This window comes from Homarus americanus, unplaced genomic scaffold (genome assembly GCF_018991925.1).
Source record: "Homarus americanus isolate GMGI-L3 unplaced genomic scaffold, GMGI_Hamer_2.0 scaffold24260, whole genome shotgun sequence".
NCBI classification, from domain to species: domain Eukaryota; kingdom Metazoa; phylum Arthropoda; class Malacostraca; order Decapoda; family Nephropidae; genus Homarus; species Homarus americanus.
The window spans coordinates 3,383,126-3,410,682 of record NW_024721079.1 but is presented as its reverse complement, the minus strand read 5'-3'; the positions used below and the strand labels follow the sequence as shown (position 1 = coordinate 3,410,682).

The window sequence follows — 27,557 nt, the reverse complement described above, 5'->3', positions numbered from 1 at the left end:
CCGGGTCTTGTCAATTAGCACCTATCCTCTCCTTACTAACAACATCAGCTTAAATAGCAACTGGGTAAACACCTTAGCTTATTAAGGCTAATTGAAGCGAAGTAAGTAAGCAGTGCAGGCTGTTTACCTACACCTTAACCCACCACTGGGGCGTCACCCTCACCCACCACTGTCATGTCACACACACACCAGCCCCGTCACATACAGTACACTCACCACTGCCCCGTCACATACAGTACACTCACCACTGCCCCGTCACACAGAATCAACGTGCTGCTTTGGGTTGGTTAAGGCTCGGCCGTCATCCCGGTACATATTGATGACTCAGCGAGGAATGCTCATCCTCACTCAAACTCAGTCATCACTTTTATGCTCACTCATCCTCACGAATAATCACTGATCCTCACAATCACTCATCCTCACTATAACTCATCCTCACGAATAATCACTCATCCTCACAATCACTCATTCTCACGCGTCCTGACTCCTTATCACTTACTCATACTCATTCAGTTACAAAAACCTGGAAATCACTTTCGTTCTCCGATACAACACTAGTTCCCTTAAGTGCGCTTACCATGTAACGGTGTTGTGGTGATGTATTGCTTGTGTGGCCTGTTCCTGTACCGGTCTCGGGCAGAGATGTTGCTCCTGTACCTGTCTCGGGCAGAGGTGCCGTTCCTGTACATGTCTCAGGCAGAGGTGTTGCTCCTGTACCTGTCTCGGGCGTAGGTGGTGTTCCTGTACCTGTCTCGGGCAGAGGTGCCGTTCCTGTACATGTCTCAGGCAGAGGTGTTGCTCCTGTACCTGTCTCGGGCAGAGGTGCCGTTCCTGTACCTGTCTCGGGCAGAGGTGCCGTTCCTGTACATGTCTCGGGCAGAGGTGTTGCTCCTGTACCTGTCTCGGGCATAGGTGGTGTTCCTGTACCTGTCCCGGGCAGAGGTGCCGTTCCTGTACATGTCTCAGGCAGAGGTGTTGCTCCTGTACCTGTCTCGGGCATAGGTGGTGTTCCTGTACCTGTCCCGGGCAGAGGTGCCGTCCCTGTACTTGTCTCGGGCAGAGGTGCCGTCCCTGTACTTGTCTCGGGCAGAGGGAATCAACGCAGTCCGCCAAATCATTCTCAGTTATGTTCATGTGGAAGTTTAAAAAAAATCGTCGTTTAAGTTTCTCTACTTGGTGATCCTTATCACTACTCCTGTCCTCTTCTGCGAGCACCTGGAGGCGGGAGATAGGGTGGCAGTCTTCTCCAACACCAGAAGCCTGACCAGCAAGTGCAGTATTCAACCCTACTGTGTGTGTGTGTGTCCAAGGTTGGTATCACTGTCAACTCGTGCCGGCAGTTCCTAAGCAAATCTTAATCCTACTACGGCAACTCATTCTGGACACTCAAGCCACCATGTTGAACACTCATCCACCCATTACCTAACCCTGGGTGGTTATAGTGGTGACAGTGGCGCGTGCGGTGGTATTGGTGGCAAAAGTAGTTGTGGTCGTAGGGGTAATGGTATTAGTGATAACACTAGTGGTAGTGGGAGTATTTGTACTTGTGGTATTTGTGGTAGTGGTGATAGAGATAGTAGGAATTTGGGTTTATGGGCTTTTTATGCAAAATAATAAAAATTGCATTAGGTTGGAGAAATAGGCTTAAAGTCTGGTGCGTGCAGGCGTGGACTGTCGACGCCAGCCTTGGGGAGGAGAATGTGGCCCTGTTAGAAGTTTGAGTCGCGTGTGGCTCTATTTGAGGTTGTTTGTGTCGAGTGTGGCCCTGTTAGAGATTGCTTATTGTCGAGTGTGGCCCTGTTAGAGATTGCTTGTGTCGAGTGTGGCCCTGTTAGCGATTGCTTATGTCGAGTGTGGCCGTTAGAAATTGTTTGTTGAGTGCGGCCCTGTTAGAGATTGCTTATTTCGAGTGTGGCCCCGTTAGAGATTGCCTATGTTGTTTGGCCCTGTTAGAGATTGCTTGTGTCGAGTGTGGCCGTTAGAGACTGCTTCTGTCGAGTGTGGCCCTGTTAGCGATTGCTTATGTCGAGTGTGGCCCTGTTAGAAATTGTTTGTTGAGTGGCCTCGTTAGAGATTGCTTATGCCGAGTGTGGCCCTGTTAGAGATTACGTACGTCGAGTGTGGCCCTGTTAAGAGATTGCTTATGTTGAGTGTGGGCCTGTTAAGAGTTCCAGTAATGCTGTTTCTCGTGCCAGCCAATGGGTCACACGTTCCAGCTGGTGGGGAGTGTTGTGCGTGGTAAGAGGCTATTGTGGTAACAGTACCTTACAGTCAACATTTCCGGGAAACCCACAGTCACCCCAGTCTCTCACGCTTATCTATGACTGTTGTCACTCTATGGGGGCGGGATATGGGGCGTCTTGGTATTGATCGGTGAGAGAAAAGGTTACTTACGCTAGTGTCTGCTGGCCTAAGTGGAAGTAAGACGATGTGTACTCATTAATATTTAGAATTATTAGGGCGAACATGCCATAGGATATTGATATTGAAACAATTTATTTAGCCAGAAGAACATAGATACAAAGTGGATGTAACCTAACACGACTTCTTGATAGTCAATGATGAGTGTCTTCACCGAGTAACTCGCTGTAAATGTTTGGTGAAGCGCGAAATGTAGCAGACAGTGGCTTGTGGCCGTGAGCCTGGCCTTGACGGCAGGCAGGTGGGGGGATAACAGGTAGTCACAGTTACCAAAGGCATAACCCGAGAAATATTTAACCCATGTCTCTCTATATTAATAACAGCTATAATATTGAACTCGGGGAGAATTTACAAAGATGTTGGTCTATAAATGATCTGCTGTAAATATTCTGTTATCCCTGAATGACTGAAACACCCGGGTGATGACCGGACCATGTGTCTAAAACATTACTAAGACCGCTGAGGTACCGGATGCGTATTTACTGCTTACTGCACACACTTCCTATTGAGTATACTTAGTAGCTTCGTATATACCATTACGGCATACCTAGTATAGGGAGTTGTGGCCAACAGTTAATAGAACTTAGGTACTGTATTCTGCTGTGTGTGTGTGTGTGTGTGTGTGTGTGTGTGTGTGTGTGTGTGTGTGTGTGTGTGTGTGTGTGTGTGTGTGTGTGTGTGTGTGTGTGTGTGTGTGTGTGTGTGTGTGTTGCACGCCTCACCTTATAACGCCGCTGCACGTTAGACGAGGAGAGGGGGGACGAGGGGTGAGGAAGGAGTGTGTGTGGAAGGGGGAGAGGGAGTGTGTAGAGGTAGGGTGAGGGTTGGATGAGAGGGAAAGTAGAGGGAGGAGAGAGAGGGCGGCTGCGTTGGTGATGGTGGCTGCGGCAGGAACTTGAGGCTGTGCCTGGAAGGAACATGATAGCGTGTCATGAGTAATAGCGACAGAGAATTTTGTCTTGGCGGTAAAACATGAAAATAACAACTACGTCATTGTAACATTACAGTTACGTTACGAATCTTGACAGAAATAGAAGATTAGAGAAGGAAGGGTACTGATAATTCGGAAATTGAAGAAATGGAGATGGAAGTTGGTGGGGCTTGATCCTTGCTGTTGACTAGATAAGGTAATAACGTGGCGACTTTATACATTGGGCTAGTTGTAGGTACTAGCACTAGACAGCCTACCCTATCACATATACTGGAGTTTTAAGGCCATATTTCGTATTACGATGACCTTACAAAGAGGTTGTATCATGCCTGGCCGTAACGATTGAGGGTGGTGATGGTCTCCTTCAGGTTTCTTAACTTCTGATTCCTGTCGTCTGTACCCTGACGCCGCCCTGCCTCCCACTCGCGGTTCTCTACTCCCCCAGAGACAAGTGTCCTGTCCACCCTGCATGAACTTGAGCGGCACTGGGAGGAGAAGAGTTGTTGGTTTGCACAGCCATATGCAGGCCTCTTTACCCTTATCAACGAACTACAGCAAACTATGGCGACCTTTGCCGCCACTCGCCTGTTACTGTACTGTTACTCCCCGTCCAACACTGCTGATTCGTCCCCTGGCGGACCTTGACCACTCTGCCTTCACACTCGCCACGTGCCCGACTTGTCCTTTCATCGTCAATTAAGTTTGCTCCAGCCTCTAATCTGCCCCCCGCCCCCTCCCTAAATAGTCCTTCTTAATGGATCCGGGGGCGTCACCCGAGTTGCCGTGTGCACTTCCAGCACCCTGCCCCTGACGCCTCCGCATCACAAAATACTAAAGTATATTCCTCAATATTGTCAAATTTAGTGTACCTCCTTCCACCCCACCGTGCCCATTCTCTCATGCCACATCCTTTCTTGACCAAATATCCCTCTTCCTAGTGACAGTTATTAGGGACCTGTGGCCTGCCTCGCTTTGCCATAAACAGGCTAACTGTCCAGGAAATCCTCCTTATATACACTTATTCTTACTTTACCACCTGTAACTTGAAAACAACACACTTCGTCTACCCATCGTTTACATTACGTACAAGAAGGTGAGCATGAACTCTGCAAGCTTCTCTGTTGGATGCTGTAATGCTTTTGCAAGTGGGTACCTGATAAACTTGACCCCATGATGCATGGAATACATCTCTCCTCCTGCAGACAGGCCTGGCATTTGACTTATTAGGGACTTGCCACGCCTTGCCATAAACAGATGTACAGAGGGTAGTGTATCGGGAATTCTCCCCCACACACTCCTCCTGTCACTATATGTAACTTTCCGATGAAATCCATGGCCCTTCAGGCACTTACGTCCTGAAATGCACGAGTCGACTAGGCAGGCATGAACTCTGCATGCTTCCCTGTTGGGAGCTGTAAACACTTTTTGCGCTACGCCTTGCACAGGATGCAAGGGAGAGTCCAATAAACTAGCCCGCTCGCGGGGCAACTTATAATTGTATCTGAAGTCTATGGTTCTTGTCATTTTCTTGTGGGAGTCTTTGTAGTTCTTACTCAAATTGCCAAGGTGTGTAGCTGCTGGTTGGTGGGTTTTACTTCTAGTTTCTGGATTTCGGTCTGTACTGTTGTAGGGGTATCTTTCGCCTGTGCCGAACCTCGGGGCTTAGTTATGGACCACATATAGTGTCATTATTTAGGTGGTGTTTACAGTGTGTCGAGGTACTGCTGGATAGGTTAGTATCGGTGTGATGAGTTGTGTAACCAGGCGTAGTTCTAATTCAACTATTTTGCGCTTTCCTTTCTGGTATGAACATGGTGAAAGTAGCCTGCTGAGGATAAGCTGAGGACCAGAAGGCTGTCTGCAACTATATTCTATCTTTTCGTTATTGATTGCCAGTGGTTGGGTTTCCCTTCATATCAAGGACATCACTGTTAATTTGGGGAGGCTTGATTGGTTTCTCCATATTTTTTTTTTTTACCTTTTCACCCTCTCTTTTTCCTGCTTGGTGTTGTCAGCAGGGTGATATTGGCCTCTTCGATTTTTTTTTTAAATATCCTAAAACTGGGCAAGTGTTCACCAGATTCAGATTTGGCCCGCGAGGGGGCTTGTTCATTGGGTACCCCCTTGCATCATGTGCAAAGGCGCCCAACAGGAGAGCATGCAGAATTCATGCTTGCATTTTGTCTCAGCGATTAAAGGAGCAACACATGATACATCGCTGAAGTAGGACACACTGCGCCATTGCGCAATAACCAAGCGTTCATGTGGTGAGGGTAGTGCGTATACAGCTGGTTGAGGGCCAAAGTACTGGGAAGGAGAGACGCCCGTGTAGGAAGGGACAGAGGGCTCTCTGTTCCGTGTCTTGTGTTAGTATATTTAGTGTTACCATATTCGTCTTATGTTGACTCACTCATGTTATTTGTTGACATATTCGAGTTCATTGTTTACATATTCACCATCTTGAAGTATTCGTGTTCTTTATATTTACTGTATATTCGTGTTCTTGGTTGACATATTTGTATTCTTTGTTGTCACTCTTTTGTTCTTTTCGTTACAAGGAAGCTGAATGTTACCAGCGAGTGCTAGGTTGACGCACTCGCTGTAGCCACTAGTGTACAGTGTATTGTACCCACATCCAACGCAAGTATCTCTGAGTCTGGCTGTTATGGTGTCAGAGGCCAGATGTTCAAAGAGGCTCGCAGGATGAAAATTTCTCTTTAGCAAAGATGTCAGAATGTCCTGTGCTGTCATTAGTATACAAAGACACTACGTTAACCAGAGACGCTCATTTAAGATCAAAATACAGAATCACCAGCCATTTTGTATACTGGTGTCTGTGCCTGTTCAGACGTTTATATTCGTCTTGACACTGGTATTTAGGACACAGCCCACCCATCATACACACACGATACAGTATATGAGATGTGAGGGGTGAGTGTTGGCAGTCAGTTTGAGTAAGACATGCCGTTTAGTGGGACGGACATACTGGAAGGGAGGATGGTTAAGGGATGTGCAGGGCTGGTGGGTGAGATGGGGTGGAGATGCGGACGGAACGGGCGGCGGGAGAATGGGTGGGGGAGGATGGGTGGTCGACGGGATGGAATGGGTATAAGTAGGGTGGACTGGGTGGCAGTGGGGTAGATAGTGAGGTGATAAAATCCACTGCCATGTTGCCATATGGTGAGGTTCTCCCTCCTTGGTCGTACCCTGAGAGGCTCCTCCCCCTCCTTGCCTCATGTTTACTCCATCTACAAAGTCGTAATTTTTGAGCGTTCGCCAACATCTCTCAAGGGCGTTCGCTAGCATCTTTCGAACGAGGAAGGAAGATTGTAGCCGGGAGAAGAGCAGAGGACAGGGTGTGGCAAGGGAAAGGAATGATGTTACGGGAAAAAGGAAGGTTGTGGCTACATGCCAGACTTGAATACATGACCTATACAAACTGTGTTCACTTTGTTGCTCATGATGGCTATTTTGAAGCCACTTGAAAACCAACTTTGTCACTGGAATAGCGAGGCTTCATTCTTTCATGGGTGCCAAGTGTTACGAAGATCGAGGCTTCCTTCTTACATGGTGCTAATTATTTATATGGTACGACTCGGTTTGCTGGTGTCTGTGTACAAATATATCACCAATATATTTGTATGATAAGGTATATACTGTAAATCTATTTTAAACACTCCGTCGGCCGTGTGTTTAAAGTATTTGTCCGCCTCAACGAAATGAGGTTGGGTAGGCGGGTTCCCTCTGCTCGCTCACTTTACACCATCGTGGGTAGTGCTGGGGGTGGAGCGCCCCTCATGCGGTGTATTACTGACCTGGGGTACGTGCGCAATTAACAGAATATTATTGGCATACCTTGGTCATGTTAAGATGATTGTTAGTCTTAGTAAATAATTTTATTATTATTATTACGGCATTCACTCTTTCCTTGTAATTGATAAAATATCTATGATGAGATGGCTGATACATGTCAAGTAAGGTTCAGTTAATATTTGGTTCTCTAGGTGTTAGGTTAAGTTGGCGTTGGGTAAGGTAAGTTTAGGTTAAGTTATCATATTGTTATTTATATCACTACAGCAATATTGGTTTAACCCCACCCCAGTGTACTCCACGTTAGGGGGGTGGGAGGATGGGAGTGGAGTGTCATGTGTCATTTAATAAATTGAACTGTCAAGATGGACGATAACACAGAGTCTTCGCCCTAGTTACGTCATGTTTCAGATGGCTTCATCAGTCCCATGTATGTCACACAACGTAAACCCCGAGAAAAAGCGCAAAAGAGGGCATGCAAGATTATTCTCTCCCCTTCCTACTCCACATGTCAAGAAGCGCTGAACACACTGACCCTCTCGGCTCTCTCTGACCATCACCACGACATCATCTGCAAATTTGGTGAGAAGTTTCTGCACCATCCTCAACACCGGCTCCTACTACCACCCGAGATCCCTCGTCCGCGAATTGCTGTTCGACACTACAACAACATCTAGCCCATACGAGCACGTACTGATCGCTATAAGAACAGCCCAGTCCCAACCATTGTAAAAATTATCAACAGCTCGTAATCAACCAGTTTATTCACTGCCAGTCAATTTTACTTTTTGCACTGTCACCTAGTTATTATATATCATATTTGTATCACTCATGTTAATTGTATATTATTTATGCAACTATATATTTTCAGCCTTCCGGCTGCCATGGTTTTTCAATAAACCGTTAATTATTATTATTATTATTATTATTATTATTATTATTATTATTATTACACTTTATAGTGATATGATATAATGTTGTTGTATGGAAGGGTGGTGGTGTAAGGCAGTGTGGTGGTGCAGGGCAAGGTGGTGGTGGTGCAGGGCAGTGTGGTGTTGGTGGTGCAGGGCAAGGTGGTGGTGGTGCAGGGCAGTGTGGTGTTGGTGGTGCAGGGCAAGGTGGTGGTGGTGCAGGGCAGTGGTGGTGGTAGGGCAAGGTGGTGGTGGTGCAGGGCAAGGTGGTGGTGGTGCAGGGCAAGGTGGTGGTGTAAGGCAGTGTGGTGGTGGTGGTGCAGTGTGTTGGTGGTGGTGTAGGGCAGTGTGGTGGAAGTGGTGGTGGTGTAAGGCAGTGTGGTGGTGCAGGGCAAGGTGTTGGTGGTGCAGGGGTGGTGGTGGTGTGGTGGTGGTGCAGGGTAGGGTGGTGGTGGTGCAAGGCAGGGGGTGGTGGTGGTGCAGGGGAAGGTGGTGGTGGTGTAGGGCAGGGTGGTGGTGCAGGGCAGGGTGGTGGTGTAGGGCAAGGTCGTGGTGGTGTAGGGCAAGGTGGTGGTGGTGGTGTAGGGCAAGGTGGTGGTGATTTAGGAAAGGGTGGAGGAACCACTAAGGCAAAATTTACGATAAAAGTCTCTGACCTAAATATTTGAACAGCTACTCCGGCCATTGGAGGGAGTTTTAAGACTACGTCTCCTCCACCACTCACACTCTGGGCTACACCCAAAGGTTACATGCGTGTCTACTAAGGGTAGGGCAAAGGGAGAGCGAGTCATCCAGGGGTGTCATGTCTATGAATGTGGTACACTTGTCTTTCCTTGTGATAGGGGGTCTCTCTCTCGCGGTTACAGTTTTGAAGAGACAGAGGTGACATTTGACATGGGAGATGCGCATGCACCCCGGAAGTGTCTCCAAAAGAAGGAATTTTGGTGGGTTAACCTGTGGGCGGGGGTTCTAAGAGCACGACAACAATTCTCTTACTGTCATCACCCCTTACCACCGATCTGGCAATCATAAGGATATTCCATCCACAGCAGCACTTATAAAAAGTACAAACACCCTTTTACCCAACTCAATTATTTAGAAACCTCACTATAACCAAAACGCTAATAAAAAGTAAATAATCCTAAAATCTCTGGAGAGAGAAAATTGGAAGTTATCGTACAGGGAGCCCAACCTAGACTGATTCAGACAAATATGTTCACTTAATACCAAACAAAATCATTTGTTTTAGCTTAAATCAGCTAGTTAAATGCACTCGTACATCTTCAGTTACGAGGAATATTAATTGTATAAACCTTTTGAGAATCATTACACTGGGTCCCGTGTCGTAGCTCCCACAGAAGTGTTACGAAGATGGAATTATGGGGGGTTTGAACCCAGTGGTCGACCTCCCCGTCTCCAAAAGTGGAATCCCCTCATTAAAAATTGCTTTTTGTACGTGCCTTTGCTCTGCGCGGCCACGATTTTTCAACAGTTGAAATTTGGTATGTTTATGTAAATAACCCCGAGAATACTCAAACGCATCCAAGCTGGGAGAGGGGAAAGGGATCCACCCAACGGGGCCAACCACCACCTAAATGTGGGGCACTTGTGTGCGACCACAGTTTTTAACATAGAGCTGACATGTGATATGGTTATTTTGCATGTGTATTTACTGCTGGCTAAGGACAGACAAAACATAAGCTGCTGCTCTAATTCTATGACTCTGGCTATACCGAGTACCCCAGCTAACAGTAACAGAAACATCTTTACTCTCTTACACATATATTCAGTGAATTTGAGAGAGTGCGTGACAAGAGTGTAATCCCTCATTAACCTTGGCTTTTGGTCCTGAGAAATGTATAAATCTGGCACAAAAATGTATATATTGGAGTGGACTGTGATGGCTATTATGGATTCAGTGGACTAGGACTCACTGTCGGCAGTGTACAGAGGAAGTCACTGTTGGAAGAGATAAACGAAGGCAGATGAAGAAGGGGAGAGAACGTGAACAGAATGAATGAAATCTTTGTATGGCTTTGATGGACGAAATGTTTGTTTCATTATACAGTAAGTTGTGTGTATCTGAGACCCTGTTTTGTTTGCGTCAGAGATGATACTACTTAGTGGCAACTCACGAGAGATAGTCTTGTTATCACATCTTAGTCCCTAAGTTTTTACGGTGAGGCTGGGTGATGGTACAGGACTGTGAATAGTGTAGCGGATACGTTTGAGGAGTGTAGATAGTGTGGGGGAGGGGAATTGCACAGCTAACGAAGAGAACCGCGTATCACAAAACGACTGTCACTTGATCACTGCCTCCAGTGTGCAGTGTAAAGAGCTAGTTAGAAAGGGCGATCCTTGTAAGAAGGGGGTCGATCCTTGGAGGAAAGGAACATTTAGTTCTCAAATAAAGTAAGTTTCACAGTCTCCTTTTGAATCACAGCACCAATTTCCTACAGTATCAATATAGTTGTAATCATGGGAGGGAATTATTTCAAACTAACATGAGGTTACTTCACACTTATTGCTGAAAAAGTGAACACAAGTCGTACACAGCACGCTGTTTAGGTGTACCATTAGAGTCAAGAGAGGGCAACATCTGGCCTCCCCAAAAGGTTCAAGATCTTTCCTCTATCTAACATCTCCGAAAGTTCTCCCAACATCCAAAACTCCGCCTTATCCTTGTGAACATCGGTTTATTTGGCGGCCGAGACGAAGCTCCACCCCTGAGTAACTACAACTCCGCCTTTCATTTCGTTAAGCACCACAGCCAGTGGCCTCTGTGACGTCATATTACTTTGCAGATAAGACTCAAAGATTCCCATTGGGTCATCTGTGTAGGTCAAGTCATCTGGTTATTACATCTATTGAGAGATATTAACCCTCCCTCTTCAGTGTGTTTCTCCGTCCCTCTTCAGTGTGTTTCTCCGTCCCTCTTCAGTGTGTTTCTCCGTCCCTCTTCAGTGTGTTTCTCCGTCCCTCTTCAGTGTGTTTCTCCTTCCCTCTTCAGTGTGTTTCTCCGTCCCTCTTCAGTGTGTTTCTCCGTCCCTCTTCAGTGTGTTTCTCCGTCCCTCTTCAGTGTGTTTCTCCGTCCCTCTTCAGTGTGTTTCTCCGTCCCTCTCCGTCCCTCTTCAGTGTGTTTTCTCCTGTCCCCTCTTCAGTGTGTTTCTCCGTCCCTCTTCAGTGTGTTTCTCCGTCCCTCTTCAGTGTGTTTCTCCGTCCCTCTTCAGTGTGTTTCTCCGTCCCTCTTCAGTGTGTTTCTCCTTCCCTCTTCAGTGTGTTTCTCCGTCCCTCTTCAGTGTGTTCTCCGTCCCCTCTTCAGTGTGTTTCCTCCGTCCCTCTTCAGTGTGTTTCTCCGTCCCTCTTCAGTGTGTTTCTCGTCCCTCTTCAGTGTGTTTCTCCGTCCCTCTTCAGTGTGTTTCTCCGTCCCTCTTCAGTGTGTTTCTCCGTCCCTCTTCAGTGTGTTTCTCCGTCCCTCTTCAGTGTCCTTCCCTCTTCAGTGTGTTTCTCCGTCCCTCTTCAGTGTGTTTCTCCGTCCCTCTTCAGTGTGTTTCTCCGTCCCTCTTCAGTGTGTTTCTCCGTCCCTCTTCAGTGTGTTTCTCCTTCCCTCTTCAGTGTGTTTCTCCGTCCCTCTTCAGTGTGTTTCTCCGTCCCTCTTCAGTGTGTTTCTCCGTCCCTCTTCAGTGTGTTTCTCCGTCCCTCTTCAGTGTGTTTCTCCGTCCCCTTCAGTGTGTTTCTCCGTCCCTCTTCAGTGTTTCTCCGTCCCTCTTCAGTGTGTTTCTCCTGTCCCTCAGTGTGTTTCTCCGTCCCTCTTCAGTGTGTTTCTCCAGTCCCTCTTCAGTGTGTTTCTCCGTCCCTCTTCAGTGTCTCTCGTCCTCTTCAGTGTGTTTCTCCGTCCTTCAGTGTGTTTCCTGTCCCTCTTCAGTGTGTTTTTCTCTCTCATCCTCTTCAGTGTGTTTCTCCCTGTCCATTCCAAGCGACTCTTAATCTTGGCGAAGGCGTGACCCACCGTGGTGAGAGACCAGCTTGCTGTCAGCTGGAGAAGATATTTATAAACAATGTTTTATGGTGCGTTACGACAGCGTGGTAGAGTACTATATACATGAATCGCATATATGGGCGTAGAAAGCACTATAGCATACAGGAATCACATATAAGGGCGTGGTAGAGTACTATGGCATATATGAATCACATACACAAGGGCGTGGTAGAGTACTATAGCATACAGAATCACATACAAGGGCGTGGTAGAGTACTATAGCATACAGGAATCACATACAAGGGCGTGGTAGAGTACTATAGCATACATGAATCACATACAAGGGCGTGGTAGAGTACTATAGCATACAGGAATCACATACAAGGGCGTGGTAGAGTACTATAGCATACAGGAATCACATACAAGGGCGGGGTAGAGTACTATGACATACATGAATCACATATAAGGGCGTGGTAGAGTACTATATGAGTGTGTATGTGTGTCTTCTTGTATATATCTTGTGTGTGTGTGTTTCAATACGCTTTCACAAGGTCAAACCTCAGGATGGGCGGGTAGCTGCCATTTAGTATTTGAGAGCATGTGTATGTGGCGTCCTTGGTGATGTCATCCTTACCATGTGTTGGACCCTTCGTCCACACCCACCTACCCTGACTCAACCACCCACACACACACAATAATAGTAGGCGTAATAATAAAATATAAACATAATAATAATATTGTTAATCTACTGATAATAATAATAATAATAGAGTAATAATGTGATGGCTGCATACATTAAGCTGATAGAAGTGAACAGTAACGAATGTGGATTTATTTATTAGTTATATTGTTATGTATGAAGCGGAATGATTGAGAGAGAGAGAGAAAGGAGTGCGTTGGTGCCCAGGTCATGGCTTGGTCTGGGGGGATGAGAGGCTGGGGTGAGGGAGCGTCTGATGTGGCACTTTGTTGTGCCACTCTCCCACCACACGACACTATATACCATGACGGAGTCTCCAACGTTTGAACATGTTTAAAAGTTGTTTAGTACGAATCATATTAAACCTCTAGTTGTGCTCAAGTCTCACTGCGAGTCCATTTTCTTCCCTCCCTCCACCTTCGTCATCCTGTCTTATAGGAAACCAGTTATACCCGGGACATAGTGACAGAACCTTAACCCCTGGGGTGTAATGACAACCTCAACCCCGTGGAGTGCAATGACGTGGCCAGTCTTACCATTATTAAGTTTCGGCAGTGGTTGTAGACAGGATAGAGAGAGAGCTGGGAGACGTTCATTATCTGATATGATCGTCCATGCCTTTGAGGAGTCACCGATAGACTCATTCAGACTCATGAATCGCACAGCGCTACGACACTATTCGTTAAAAGCAGAATACTTAAATGGCTGAGCCCTTTAAACCCTTCACTACGGGGGCGCCACTTTTTATATTTTATTTCGGTAACGCCGAACGATTTTATTCAGCACAGGGGGATCTCGTGCACAAGTTGTTAGTAGACCATCTCCCCTAATGCGTGTAAAAAAAAAATCATGTTTTATGTAGTGTATACAACACGAGCTGGCGTAGAGAATTTGTTAGGCACAATACTCGTACATGGGATACAGTTTTGGTTCCTTCACGCTCTTGTTTCAAACTGTATCAAAATTAACACTACAGCGGCAAGCAATTTTGGGACTCGTTATGACAGTTGAAAAATTCAGGCGAGTAAAGAAACGTTTGTTCTTGGAGTATTTCTTCTTATATACGTGAAAGAGGGTCCCGGCGGCCTGACAACCCATTAGGTACAATGAGGATATAACACGCCGAATACTAAACCTTTTAGTACACAAAGAAGTACTGGACTCGACTTCACATTCACAGTAAGGGTCAACTGCGTCCTCTAGCGACCTTTAGGAACAGCGGCGAGCGCTGTATCCACTCAGCCACTGCACATTATTAAATAATTGTAAAGAAGTCTGAATGCGTGGGTTGGTTCCTGAATTACTGAAGATGAATCGTACACTAGTTGACGGCCGTGAAGATGTCACAACGTACACCTCAATCTTACTTATTTACGTTATATCGTTAGTTCAATAATAATATATTAATGAAGTGATTTAAAAGACCTGACGATGTTTTAAGTAAGTTAGTTGTGAGCCGATCACCTTGTGTGTAAGTAAGTGAGTTCGTGTGTGTGTAAGTGCGTTCGTGTGTGTGTAAGTGAGTTCGTGTGTGTCCTTTAGCTATTTGGCGTCATCAGGTTGAATTGACGCCCATGTTGTTTAAGTCCCATGCAGTCGAGGCGCGCGCGCACACACACACACACACACACACACACACACACACCTCTGTTTAAGGCCAGGCCTGGGTGGTGCGTCTACTGGGGGTCAGTGTTTGGATTGTGTGTCTGCTGGGGTCAGTGCTTGGATAGTGCGTTTTCTGGGGTCAGTGCCTCGATAGTGTGTCTGCTGGGGTCAGTGCCTCGATAGTGTGTCTGCTGGGGTCAGTGCCTCGATAGTGTGTCTGCTGGGGTCAGTGCCTCGATAGTGTGTCTGCTGGGGTCAGTGCCTCGATAGTGTGTCTGCTGGGGTCAGTGCCTCGATAGTGTGTCTGCTGGGTCAGTGCCTCGATAGTGTGTCTGCTGGGGTCAGTGCCTCGATAGTGTGTCTGCTGGGGCCAGTGCCTCGATAGTGTGTCTGCTGGGGGTCAGTGCCTCGATAGTGTTTTCTGCTGGGGTCAGTGCCTCGATAGTGTGTCTGCTGGGGTCAGTGCCTCGATAGTGTCTGCTAGTGCCTCAGGGCCTGCCTGATAGTGTGTCTGCTGGGGTCAGGCCTGGATAGTGTGTCTGCCGGGGTCAGAGCCTGGATAGTGTGTCTGCTGGGGTCAGGGCCTGGATAGTGTGTCTGCTGGGGGTCAGGGCCTGATAGTGTCTGCTGGGGTCAGGGCCTCGATAGTGTGTCTGCTGGGGTCAGGGCCTCGATAGTGTGTCTGCTGGGGTCAGGGCCTCGATAGTGTGTCTGCTGGGGTCAGGGCCTGGATAGTGTGTCTGCCGGGGTCAGAGCATAGATAATGTTATCGCTAAGGGTTTCTTCAAGTGGCGCCTGTGAGGTAATTGTTAAGCCCCAGTGTAGGTTGTTGTGGAAGGGAATGTTAAGAGTATTTGAAGGAAAAATCTATATCTTGATATAGTGGTTGATGTACATAGTGTTAAATTTGTTTTACCATCCGCAGTCAAGTGCTGTGTCATTCTACATACAGTTTATTTGGACTTTCCTTAAAAGGTTTTATTTTCTTAGCCTATGGAGTAGTGTTATAGCGTATGTCTAATTTGTCTATTGAGTTCTTTAGTGCTATTGAGTCAACATAAAATAAATGTAAGGACTTTAATATGCAATTTTTCAAATTGCGTCGGTGCTTTTCCCGTCACGAAAGACCAGTGTTGGTGTGTGGTAATCTACCAAAGTTTTTACGGGGAATAGCCGACCCGGGCACAGGTCATCGACCCACAACGGGGCCTAGAGGGCGAAAAAATAAGAGTACAAATAAATTTAAAATAGAAAAGAAAAATACCATATTAATTTACACCAAACGTTGTCTATGTCACGATTTAAAATAACTCGTCGGCCACAATTTTCAAAGAAATTTGACGTAATTTGCTAAAACTATAAATGGGTGATATGCCAAAAGGCTTCTTATTCCGATGACTACGTCCGTCCGACTTTCAATCCGCCCTCTAATTAGTAAAATCCAACCCGTTCTTTGTTTCTTCCATTAAATTGGCCTGGCGAGAGGTGATGTGAACTGTTCTGATCAAAACATTTCTAGCGGCCACAGTAAGCCGGACGTCCGAAGTTCCGCAGTACCACGAACGTGTCCAGGATATACAGTACTGGTTTCACCCAATACTCAAGGTTGGTTTAGTGGTTCACTTAGGTTTTTTTGTAAGGCGAAACTTATGAGCAAATTTAATTTATTAGGGACCCTATATAATTGTACTTTACCAAGCATATGAACAATAATGTTGTTGGTGAAATAAAGTAAACATTTGCCTGACATCCGGCATTTAGTAACTATTAATATAGCCTGGCATTTATATCCTGTATCTTTCAACTGTCAGCTCTTAACAAAATATAAATGTATTTAAAAGGCTTTTTGTATAAAATAGATTTGGGGCTTAACAAAAATAAAACGTGAAGTGCTAGACAAAACAAACGTCAGGTGCCAACTGTAAGCCTGCTTTGTTCACCATTAACAAATGTTTTTGCTGCCGTATACTGAACACGGGTGTTCATATACTTTTGTTTTGTTCGTTAATAAATGTAAGAACATCAACTTGTCAATGTCATACCGTGAACAGTACAGAACAGAAATCCGAGTGAATCCTGCCTGCACTATCTGCACTTGATAATACTATTAACTGATGTTACAAACTATAAATAAATAATATGTCCGAAGGCCGCAAGTGTTCTTAGAACTACACATGATTCGAATACATAACATTTTCTTAACATATTAGTTAGGTGATCAAGTTTTTGTACAGGAACAGGATGTGTGTGTACACGAACATTACTGCGTGACATTGGTACCACTACCCACCAATCATCGATCTACTGTAAAACATACTAGATTGTGGAGTACGGTCCACCGTCTCATTAACCACTCACCCACCCACCCCTCACCCACCCAACCACCCCTCACCCACCCAACCACACACCCCTCACCCACCAACCACCCCTCACCCACCCAACCACCCCTCACCCACACCCCCACCCACCCACCACCCTCACCCACCCACCTCCCTCACCCACCCACCCACCATTCACCCACCCACCCACCATTCACCCACCACTCCACCTCCCACCCACCATTCACCAACACATCCACCCACCATTCACCAACACATCCACCCACCATTCACCAACACATCCACCCACCATTCACCAACCCACCGGCCCATCAACCCACCCATTGATTGAACACACTTCCATGTACCTAGCACAACTCCCAACCAACAAGCACATGTTTGGTCTAACACACCACATGTTAGTTGTAACAAGCATTCCTTAGCCCTTAAAAAATTATTGCCTCGCAACATGCCCTTATAAATGTCCCGTAAGTGCCGTCACCCATCCACGCTCATTCCTAGGATAACTCGAGGGTAAAGCAGAAACACACTTTGCCAACCTTACTTTAGTCAGCCACTATCCCCATACATTGAGTGCGGTGTTAAAAAAACACATGCCACACAGTATCTCACTGAAGTTGAGCATGCCATTAAGACTCGATACGTGAAGGTGCCTTATACCTGTTGGTTTATCAAGTCAAAATAAGGTCTTAAAGAGTTTTTTTTTTTTTACCGTCTCTCTTGGCTCGCTGCCCATTTCTGCCCCCATCTCTCTCTACCTCCCTCCCTCCGTACAAACCCGGGGAAGTGTTTGTGTTTTGGCGTAACCAAAAGAGTACTGTACTGGGTCCCGGGCCCTTGGGCTGTCTCCGCCCACTCCTCCCCCATCCTCCTCAACCACCACCGCCCGACAGCCGGGATCAAGCACCTCCACACATACTCACACTACTACTTTGCTGTCACTGGGAATCGAGTATGAGGATCTTGCAGCTATGATACAATGATATGAGTTATTAGAGATGTCACTTTCATTAGTGAGTTTTGAGGTGACTAAAGAGGCCGATTGGGGACCGGCAGAGTTGTTCACGGATGTTGCATATGTGGAGGGCTCCATCTAGTGCGGGAGGGGATGTGGCAGTGTCTTTCCGGCGTTGGCGCTTGTCTGCCTCGGTTTGCAGTCGGGCTAACTCGAAAGTATTGACACCTTCTTGTGTGGTGCTCCTCCAAACGTTATGATGTGGAGGAATCGTCTCCCAGGTGAGAGGGAAACGTGCGCACACACACACACAGACCTAGAGAAGGTACAGAAAAGGGCCTGCAGAATCATGCTCGGCGCAGAATACTTCGGCTACATCAACGCTCTCTCCACCCTGGAAATGCCATCCCTCAGTGACCACCACCAAGCACTGGAAAGGTTTGGCAGTCAACTAATGCACCACCCTCGTCATCGCTACCTCCTGCCATCGGCAGCCCCCCACCCACCGTGCGCAGTCCACCACTACAACAAAATTCAGCCCATAAGAGCCCGCACTGATAGATATAAGAATAGCACCATCCCATCTATTGTTAAAATAATAAACTACTCCTGACTTATGTACTATACAGCCCTGTAAATGTATTCAACGCATATTATATCATTATGTCTAAATCAAATGTAAGTCTGTATATTTTCAGCCACCGGCTGCAACTCTATTAATAAACCGTTTATTATTATTATTATTATTATTATTATTATTATTATTATTATTATTATTATTATTATTACCTGTGCGGGTCATTCCTATGCATTTACTTTATCACATACACATCCTCCCTTCTTACCTCTTCTACTCTATACAGTACAGTATTATTGTTACCGCCACAGTAGGATATGTTACCTCCACTGTAGGATATGTTACTGCCACAGTAGGATATGTTAATGCCACAGTAGGATATGTTACCTCCACAGTAGGATATGTTACCTCCACAGTAGGATATGTTACCTCCACTGTAGGATATGTTACTGCCACAGTAGGATATGTTACTGCCACAGTAGGATATGTTACCTCCACTGTAGGATATGTTACTGCCACAGTAGGATATGTTACCTCCACTGTAGGATATGTTACTGCCACAGTAGGATATGTTACTGCCACAGTAGGATATGTTACCTCCACAGTAGGATATGTTACCGCCACAGTAGGATATGTGATTGCCACAGTAGGATATGTTACCTCCACAGTAGGATAAACTAGAAGAGAGAGAGAAAGGGAGACAGGAGAGAGACAGAGTGTTGACAACGAACTTTGCTGATGTGTTAAATGTGAAAGGGATGGCCCTCGCCTCGGGCGACTCACTCCCTGTGGGGTTCAGAAGATAGTCTCTAGCCGTCCAGTGAGCTAATAAGTCCTACATTAGACCCGAAACACGTAAGTTTTTATATGGTTTAACACCCCACTCTACTCACATTTATCATATGTAGTTGTTAATAGTGAAGGAATGTATGAATGAATTATGTAATTATCTTATAATTATGTAACATGTAATTTGTACTCTGCAGGTTTGACCGAATAAAGAACAATCGAGTCCTACATGCGAGGGTCTCATTATCCCACAGTCGCTCATTGGGCGGTTACAATTATCATCTCTCCGTATATCTATCCCTCCTCTACTTCTCATTGCGTTTTATTTATTCGTCAGGGCGCTCACATGTTTGACGATTTTATTACAAAAATCTCTACCTATATATTGTATATGTTTGTCATTAGATACCAGGAGACGTATAGAATATACTGTACATTATATATTTTTTAGCACCAAACAAGTGAGCTTTCAGGGCCCACTTCGTCGGTTCGTTTCAAACACAGGAACGATTTTTCAGCTACTGCTACTTTTATTTAATATATCAGTTAAAATGAACAGACCTAACCTAACCAAATCTACTGAACCTATCCTAGGTTAAATAGGTTAGTAAATCCGGTTTGATTAGTTTGCTTCATTTTATTACCGATTACTCCAATAATATAGCAGTATTTGGTAAGCTTTAGGAAGAGTTGCTGTGGATTAAACCAATGATTTTAAGACAATAGGTGGATAGTTCACTCAATGTTAATTTTTTTTTTATCTTCTGTGACGGTGACGATCATCAAGCGGCCACAAGATAAACAAACAACACATTAAGCCCAATGCACTTACATGACATTGTGCGATCAATCAATCAGAGTACCATCCTCATATATGAGGGTTGATGCCCACAGTCCTCCACTCTAAATGTTCTCGGGCTGTTTTGTATCTCTGGGTACACAGTTTTTAATTCCATTCATCCAATACCAATTTGGTTTCCCCTGACCTTCTTGCCCTCAACATTGTCCATTCATTTTTTTTATTATCCCCCTCATTCCTAATTATATGACTAATGTATCTTATTTTTTTCTTTTTCTGTACATTTCAAATATTTCTCTTGAAGTTTTTGCTAATCTTAGTACTTCTTTTGTTTTCCTTTGTGTAGAATATTCTTAGCAGTTGCCTATAGAGTAACATCATATTTCAAAGGCCTCCAACCTAATTCTGAAAGTGTCCATCTGACGCATACAATAGTCCTTGCCATATAAAGCCTTTCAGCAGCCTCTTTTCTCGAATACAGTATAAGTTTGTCTCTTTTCATTAGGTCTTTTAGAGTACCGGCAATAAATGCTGTTTGCGAACAATCTTCCTGCGTTTGAGGACAGACGATTTGACTTAGCGCTGACCCACATTGTGTTCTCGGAAGAGGTTATAAGAAATAAGTTGTCAAAGCTAAAGGTTTGTAACGGCAGCATCACACTTGCATTTCTAATGTCAAATTTTTCATTACTATCAAAAAATTTTCATGAATCGTCGGCGTTGTCATTGGCTGTTTGTCAAATAGTACAGACAGTCTGCACTGACAACTCTTACGACAACTTACAGCGGCGTCACTCTGGCATTTTTTCGTAATTTTTTTTATGTCAACTTTCAGAAAATCTTAAAACTTTTTGTTGTGCTCCGTCAAACATGCGTTTAGAACCAACTGGCTCTGTCATGTTGTTATTCCCGCTTGGTTAAAATGTAAACCGCAAATGACATTTTCTTACCTCTTTAAAATCATGAAATTAAACATAATAATGAGTAATGTTGGGAAGAAGAGTAATAATTTTAGCTTTATATTTTAAGTAAAAATTAGTTTATTTTTTATAACTAAGTTGTCGTACAAGTCTTCAATGCAGACGGCCTGCACCATTTGACAAACAGCCAACGACAACGCCGACAATTCATGAAAAAATGTCGACAATAATGAAAAACTTGACAATAGAAATGCCTGTGTGACGCCGCCTTTACCGGAGTATATATCGACAATATATACCTAGATTTTGCCATAGCTTTCAACAGCATACCCCATGAAAGGCTAAAAATTAAACTGGAAGGTCACGGGATCTGGGTAAGTATCCTAGTGTGGATCGGAGAATTTCTGCATAATCGCAAACAGTGTGTGTGTGGTGATTAATGGTACAAAATCGCCATGTGTTTTGTGTACCTGTGACAAGTAGGGTACCACAGGGTAGTGTATTGGGCCCGTTGTTGTTTGTTTGTTTCATAGATGACATGCCAGAAGCTATACACTCCTCCATACAAATGTTTGCAGACAATGCCTATTTATTTGGGGAAATTAAGAACCAAACAGGCTGTGAGCTGCAGAAAGATCTCTGAGCTTCAGCAATGGTCAAAGAAATGGCTGCTAAGATTCAATGTCACAAGTGTAAGAGGCTGCACCTGTGACATACCAATGGGAAAAGAGCATATCGTGTCCCAACAGGATGAAGAAACTGCATTAATTGAGATTGAATGCAAAAAAGACCTGGGTGTGTATGTTGACAATGAACTGAAGTTCTCAGGCCATTGTCAGAAGAAGGTGAATCAGGCAGCAAGAGTATTAGGTATATTATAAGAAGGTTGTTCAGATATCTAGATGATCCGTCCCTCGTAACGATCTTCAAGAATGAGGTGTTTCCCCACCTGGAGTACTGTCACCCGCCTGGTCCCCGAGATATGCTAGGGACTGTCAATTGATTAAAAATGTCCAAAGGAGGGCCACCAGACTGGTGCCTGCACTTCGGCTATCAGAGGGTTAGAGCCACTGCAACTGCCTAGCTTTTACTACAGACAGGCAAGGGGTGACCTAATTGAGGTGTATAAACATCTCAAAGGGCACTACTCAGTCGAGTGTCCATACCTGGAGCTGGCGGATGCCTGTCCCTGAAGGGTCACAGCTCAATGTTGAAGAAACACTTGAGTCCAAAAACTGTGAGGGCAAACTTTTTTGCTGTGAGAGTTGTGAACTCTTGGAAGAACCTGCTAATGAGTGTTGTGATGGCACGTGTTTGAGCTGTTTCGAAACCAGACTTGACCAGCACTGGAACCAGTGCATTCCTAGTACTGTACTTGCCAACAGAGATGTAACCGATAAAAGTAAAAAGTAAAGTAAAGTTTGCTTGCTCTATTCTTGTTGTGGGTAAAATGCGGCAAAAGTGGCATAGAAGAAAATAATTTTATTTTGTCTGAAATTATCATTAGACACGAGATAAAACCCTATATCTAACTATGTCCTCTACAATAAATTGGCCAACATATAAAGGAAAAACAAAATTTTGTCCAAAACGTTGTGGGTGTTCCTAGAATGAAGAAAAACCCAAAACTTCAAAGTTTCAGCCTTATTTTCGACATTACAACAGTATCATTAGCAATGATACTCTTATGTTAACTAGCAATTCTGAAGAGTGGAATGTTATTAGTGCTAAATGCATTAAATAAATAAATGGCTCATAAAAACTAATGAACAGTCAGCATTGACAGAAGTAGGTATGTCACTCACTTCTGCATGGGTCTTTCAGAAATCAAAAGACAGGTTTCTGTTCATATAGAATTCGTAGAGCACTAATAGTTATACAGTACAGGTAACTCGCATTTTACACGCGTTTGATTTAAGCGTTTTTGGAATAACGCGATCGTTCAATTATTACCGACACGTAATTTACGCGCACCTATTTTTGAAATAATGCGCTCAAGACAGTTTAATTTTGCCGCTCATATTCGCCTGGTCGCCTGACAGTGGAGTCACGTGTGATGCCTGGTGAGGAGCTTGTAAGTTATTACTGTAAAGTCGCAGTCATGTCAACATCAACGATTTTAATATTATTAATAATAATAATTATTATAATAATGTAATAATAAAGATTATTACTGTTAATGGTGAAGATAATGAAGTATTCTGTACAACAACTGTGACGACTTCTGGCAAGCTTCCCACACATCGCTTACTCAGTTCACACCAGCATTACTTTTTCTCTGTGCTCTCATTTGCATTGTGTGTTTATCTCATACCTTTTAGTGTTAAGCGCTGTTTTCCCCATTGAACATGTCTGGAAAACGTCCATCTGCCTCCTCTGGGGAGCCTAAAGATAAAAGCAAAAAACAATGCAATGGACGTGAAATTAAAAGTAATCACCGCCTTCAGAGAGAGGCGTGTGTGGGAGGTTGGCCGTGTGCTTGGTTTAAGTGAGCACTGTTAGATTACCCTGTGGTATGATGGTTCCCCTAACCTGTACCATTTACATGTGTTCTTATGGGAAAATTATGTTTAATTTACGTGTTTTTTAATTAAGCGGTGATTTTCAAGAACGTAACCCCCACATAAAACGAGAGGTGGGTGTACTGGGGTCCATTGCAAATGAAAAAAAAAAGAGGCAACGCATAATGAAAATGTGATTTCACGATTTTTCATCTTTCTCCATTGACTGGTAAATTATTTTGTTTATTTCATGGCTGTTTGGCAGTGCCACATTGGGGGGTGAACACGTTCCTCCAGGTGTGAGCTACCCTCCTATAGTCTCAGAAATTCGCTCGATTACCCTGTACAGTACTCGGAATGGGGAGATTTTCTCGGAATTTCTTGGAATTCTAAAACATTCCAGGTAATGGACAGTTCCAGGACCAAAGATTCCAGCTAATGGAAAAATTACTATATAGTACGGGTACTGTATAAACATTCTTGGGCCCTGCTCAGACACTTGTGCATATATTTCACCAGACAGCTACAGTATTATACGATGACAGTTTTCTCACAAGAAAATATATATATATATATATATATATATATATATATATATATATATATATATATATATATATATATATATATATATATATATATATATACACACACTTCATTTTTAGTCCATATAACAGCGGACTTTGAACATATAATCCAGCGACCTCACCAGCCAGGACTCGAACCCTCGGCCTACTGCTTGGAACCAGAGAGCGTTACCGACCATGCACAGGACACTAAAGCAGTTCTGAACTATTTATATTTCACACAAAGCCTGTTCATCGAGCTGATGGGCGTGTGAAATATAACATGAGGGATTGGTGAGTGAATATATATATATATATATATATATATATATATATATATATATTATATTATATTATATTATAATATATTATATTATATTATATTATATTATATTATATTATATTATATTATATTATATTATATTATATTATATTATATTATATTATATTATATTATATTATATTATATTATATTATATTATATTATATTATATTATATTATTATATTATATATATATATATATATATATATATATATATATATATATATATATATATATATATATATATATATATATATATATATATATATATATATAGCGACCTCTCACCAGCCAGGACTCAAACCCTCGATCCACTGCGTGGGACCAGGGACGTTACCAATGAGGTTCACGGCGCCATCAGCTCGATGAACAGGCTGTGTGAAATATAACAGAGTCTAGAACTGCTTGTGTCCTTGTGGCCTAGCAGTGGCGTTCCCAAGTCCCACCCAGTAGGTCGAGGTTCGATTCCTTTGCTGGTGAGATTAGTTGATTATACAATATATATATATAAAGTATATATATATATATATATATATATATATATATATATATATATATATATATATATATATATATTATATATATTATATATATATATATATATATATATATATATATATATATTATATATATATATATATATATATATATATATATATATATATATATATATATATATATATATATATATATATATATATATATATATATATATATATATATATATATATATATATATATTATATATATATATATATATATATATATATATATATATATATATATATATATATATATATATATATATATATATATATATATATATATATATATATATATACCCATTATATATACAGTACAGGTGTTTAATAATTTTTATTTATTTATATTATTTTTTTCAGATTGGGGCCCTGTTAAACAGCCTTACGTTTGCAGGGGTAGCAGTGATGCTGGTATTTATTGGTACGGCAACAGATTCTGCCAGCCAGCTACATCATTTCGCTAATACTGAACTCCATGGGAGTCACTTAAATGAAGATGATGAATACACTGACTCATGGGAGGAGCAGGTAGAGGGAATTTTGGAGCTAATCAAGGCTCACATTCAGATGGGTAAGAACAAGAATTAAGGATGCCACTTGAAGTGTTGAAACAAGATTTATATACACTGTACGTGAGAAATTTGTGTGTGCTTGCAGTGCAGAAAATAAATTTATTTCACTTTGTTAAATCAGCAGGCCATAAGTTTGCCCCTAGTACAGAAGTGGCAACAATGTATACCTTTCTAATAACAATTGTAATATATACAATAACTAACCAGTCATTACTTTCAGCCAAAAGAACCAGATAAACAAAAGTACAGGGTATGTACTGTATTGGATTGAATTACACTCATTGACAAATTATGATATTAACAAATTATTATATTTTATCATATACTGTGCTGCATAAATTTATAACACCTATTAGTGTTGAAAGGCTATCTCCATGTACAGTATAGGTAAAGATATGATTATTAGGCAGTAGGGTGTAGTGTCAGAGATGGCCATGGGAGTGCTACTGCTGGTCGATCGGGGGATATCTGTACTTCTTATTCCAGTTTCACCATATGGAGGACTGTGAATATTGCAGCTTCCTTCTTCATAATGGCAATGTCACCTGAACATCGATATCAGTGGTTCCATTAACATTTACACTTTATTCCTTCCTAACAAAACAAACAGAACCCCGGCAATTCAGAAGTGTATCTCCTCTTTCCTTATTGTACACAACATCTGGTGCTACACAACAGTAATATGAATGTCATTACATGCCCTAACTTTATGTAAAGAAAACTTAGAGAATAGTAATAAAACGAAATTCTGTGATCATACAGTTAAGAAAGACAAGATTAACCAACAAGAAATTTTTGAGCAGGAAAACTTGATTACTGTACTGTCTTAGATTATTGTATTCTTGCAAACTGTAAGGGGAACATGTAAAAGAATGAGACAACTAATGTAGTGTACAGTACTGTAATTTCACATTGATACAATTGTAGTCAGAAGCTGTTAAGTCAGTTCAACACAGTAGGTATAGTATCCTTAAAAATTTTACTTTAAATTTCAGAAACATACACAGTACAGTACTTATGTGTGATTTATTACTGTGCTGTACAGGCACAGTATACAGCTCCTCCCCGACTTACAACGGGGTTAGGGACCCAAATCCAGGTCATAAGTCGAAATGGTCGTAAGTCGAAAATGCTTAAATAATACATAGAAAATTTAAAATGGGTGTCTCTTTTTCTTCTCAGCACCACAAAACTCTCACTTTTAAGCTTGCCAGCCATTTTAAATGGAATTACAAATTAAAATTTTGTCTGTGTACTGATGTTGGGACTCGAAAATATGTAATTTGACTGAGGCAGGTCAGAAGTGCGGGTGGTCGTAAGTTGAGTAGGTCGTAAGTCGGGGAGGAGCTGTACTAGAATATGTAATCATGATTATAAAACATTTTTATGAATTTTCAGTGCAAATTTTGGTGTACTTGATGCTGGCCATAGCACTAGTTCAAATCGTCACCTCGTCCATGCTGATTCATGGTGTCAAGCATGTAAGTCCATCTTCTGTTATTGTAATTCTGTACTTGTTTCAATCTATAAACATTAACCTTATTTGCAAGTACAGTCAAAGAAAAGAATTGTGTTACACCCCCTAAAATTATGTTCCGAAACCCATGACGAAGAATTTGGGTAAAGTGATAGTGAAGCTTCGAAGTTTGAGTCTGAATGGGGAACTTTACCCAAAAAATTTTGTCATAGGTTCAGAACATAAGGCACAGTAAGTGTAATGCGATTTTTTTCTTTGACTGCACATTTGTAATGTATTTTAATGTTTATAAAATTTAGCAGAGCACATTTATCTTATATTTGCATACTATAGAGAAGATGATACAGATGACACACACAGGGGTAGATCTAGGACTCTTTGGGCACCCCCTAAAGAAAGAAGAACTCGGTACTAAATTCTCTTCTTAAAACATACCATCAATGAGCAAGTGTAAAAGCAATTGTATTGTTTTATTAGATAAGTCTCATTCAAGAAATATCAGAATATGATGTAGATAAAAAATGAATTGGTTGCACCAGTACTCAAAGGGCACCTATGAGAACCATTAGATTTACAAATTTGGAAGAAACACTCAAACCTCACTAATTCAATATGGTTTCATGTAATTTATGAGTTAAATTAGGAATAAATAACTGTTAAAGCCAATACTGTATTAATTAAGCAATATTTTCAAAATTATTTTTCCTAACATACAAATAGTACGTGGGGAGTGGTGCTAACACAAATGGCATTTTTTAATAGTACTTTGAGTAGGGTTTCAAACTCTGCTCTCTTATCAAGGAACGTGTCATTATTCAGTATACGTGACTTTCAAATTGG

The 27,557-nt window shown here is 42.7% G+C and overlaps 1 protein-coding gene across 1 annotated transcript in view; it reads left to right on the top strand.

The window, feature by feature from the left end:
• Positions 1–27,557, top strand: part of LOC121861445 — a 37,839-nt gene that overhangs the window by 6,277 nt on the left and 4,005 nt on the right. The window contains exons 3-4 of the mRNA XM_042359179.1: positions 25,029–25,239; positions 26,639–26,721. Of these exons, the coding sequence (XP_042215113.1) occupies positions 25,029–25,239; positions 26,639–26,721 (294 nt within the window). The remainder of the gene's footprint in view (positions 1–25,028; positions 25,240–26,638; positions 26,722–27,557) is intronic.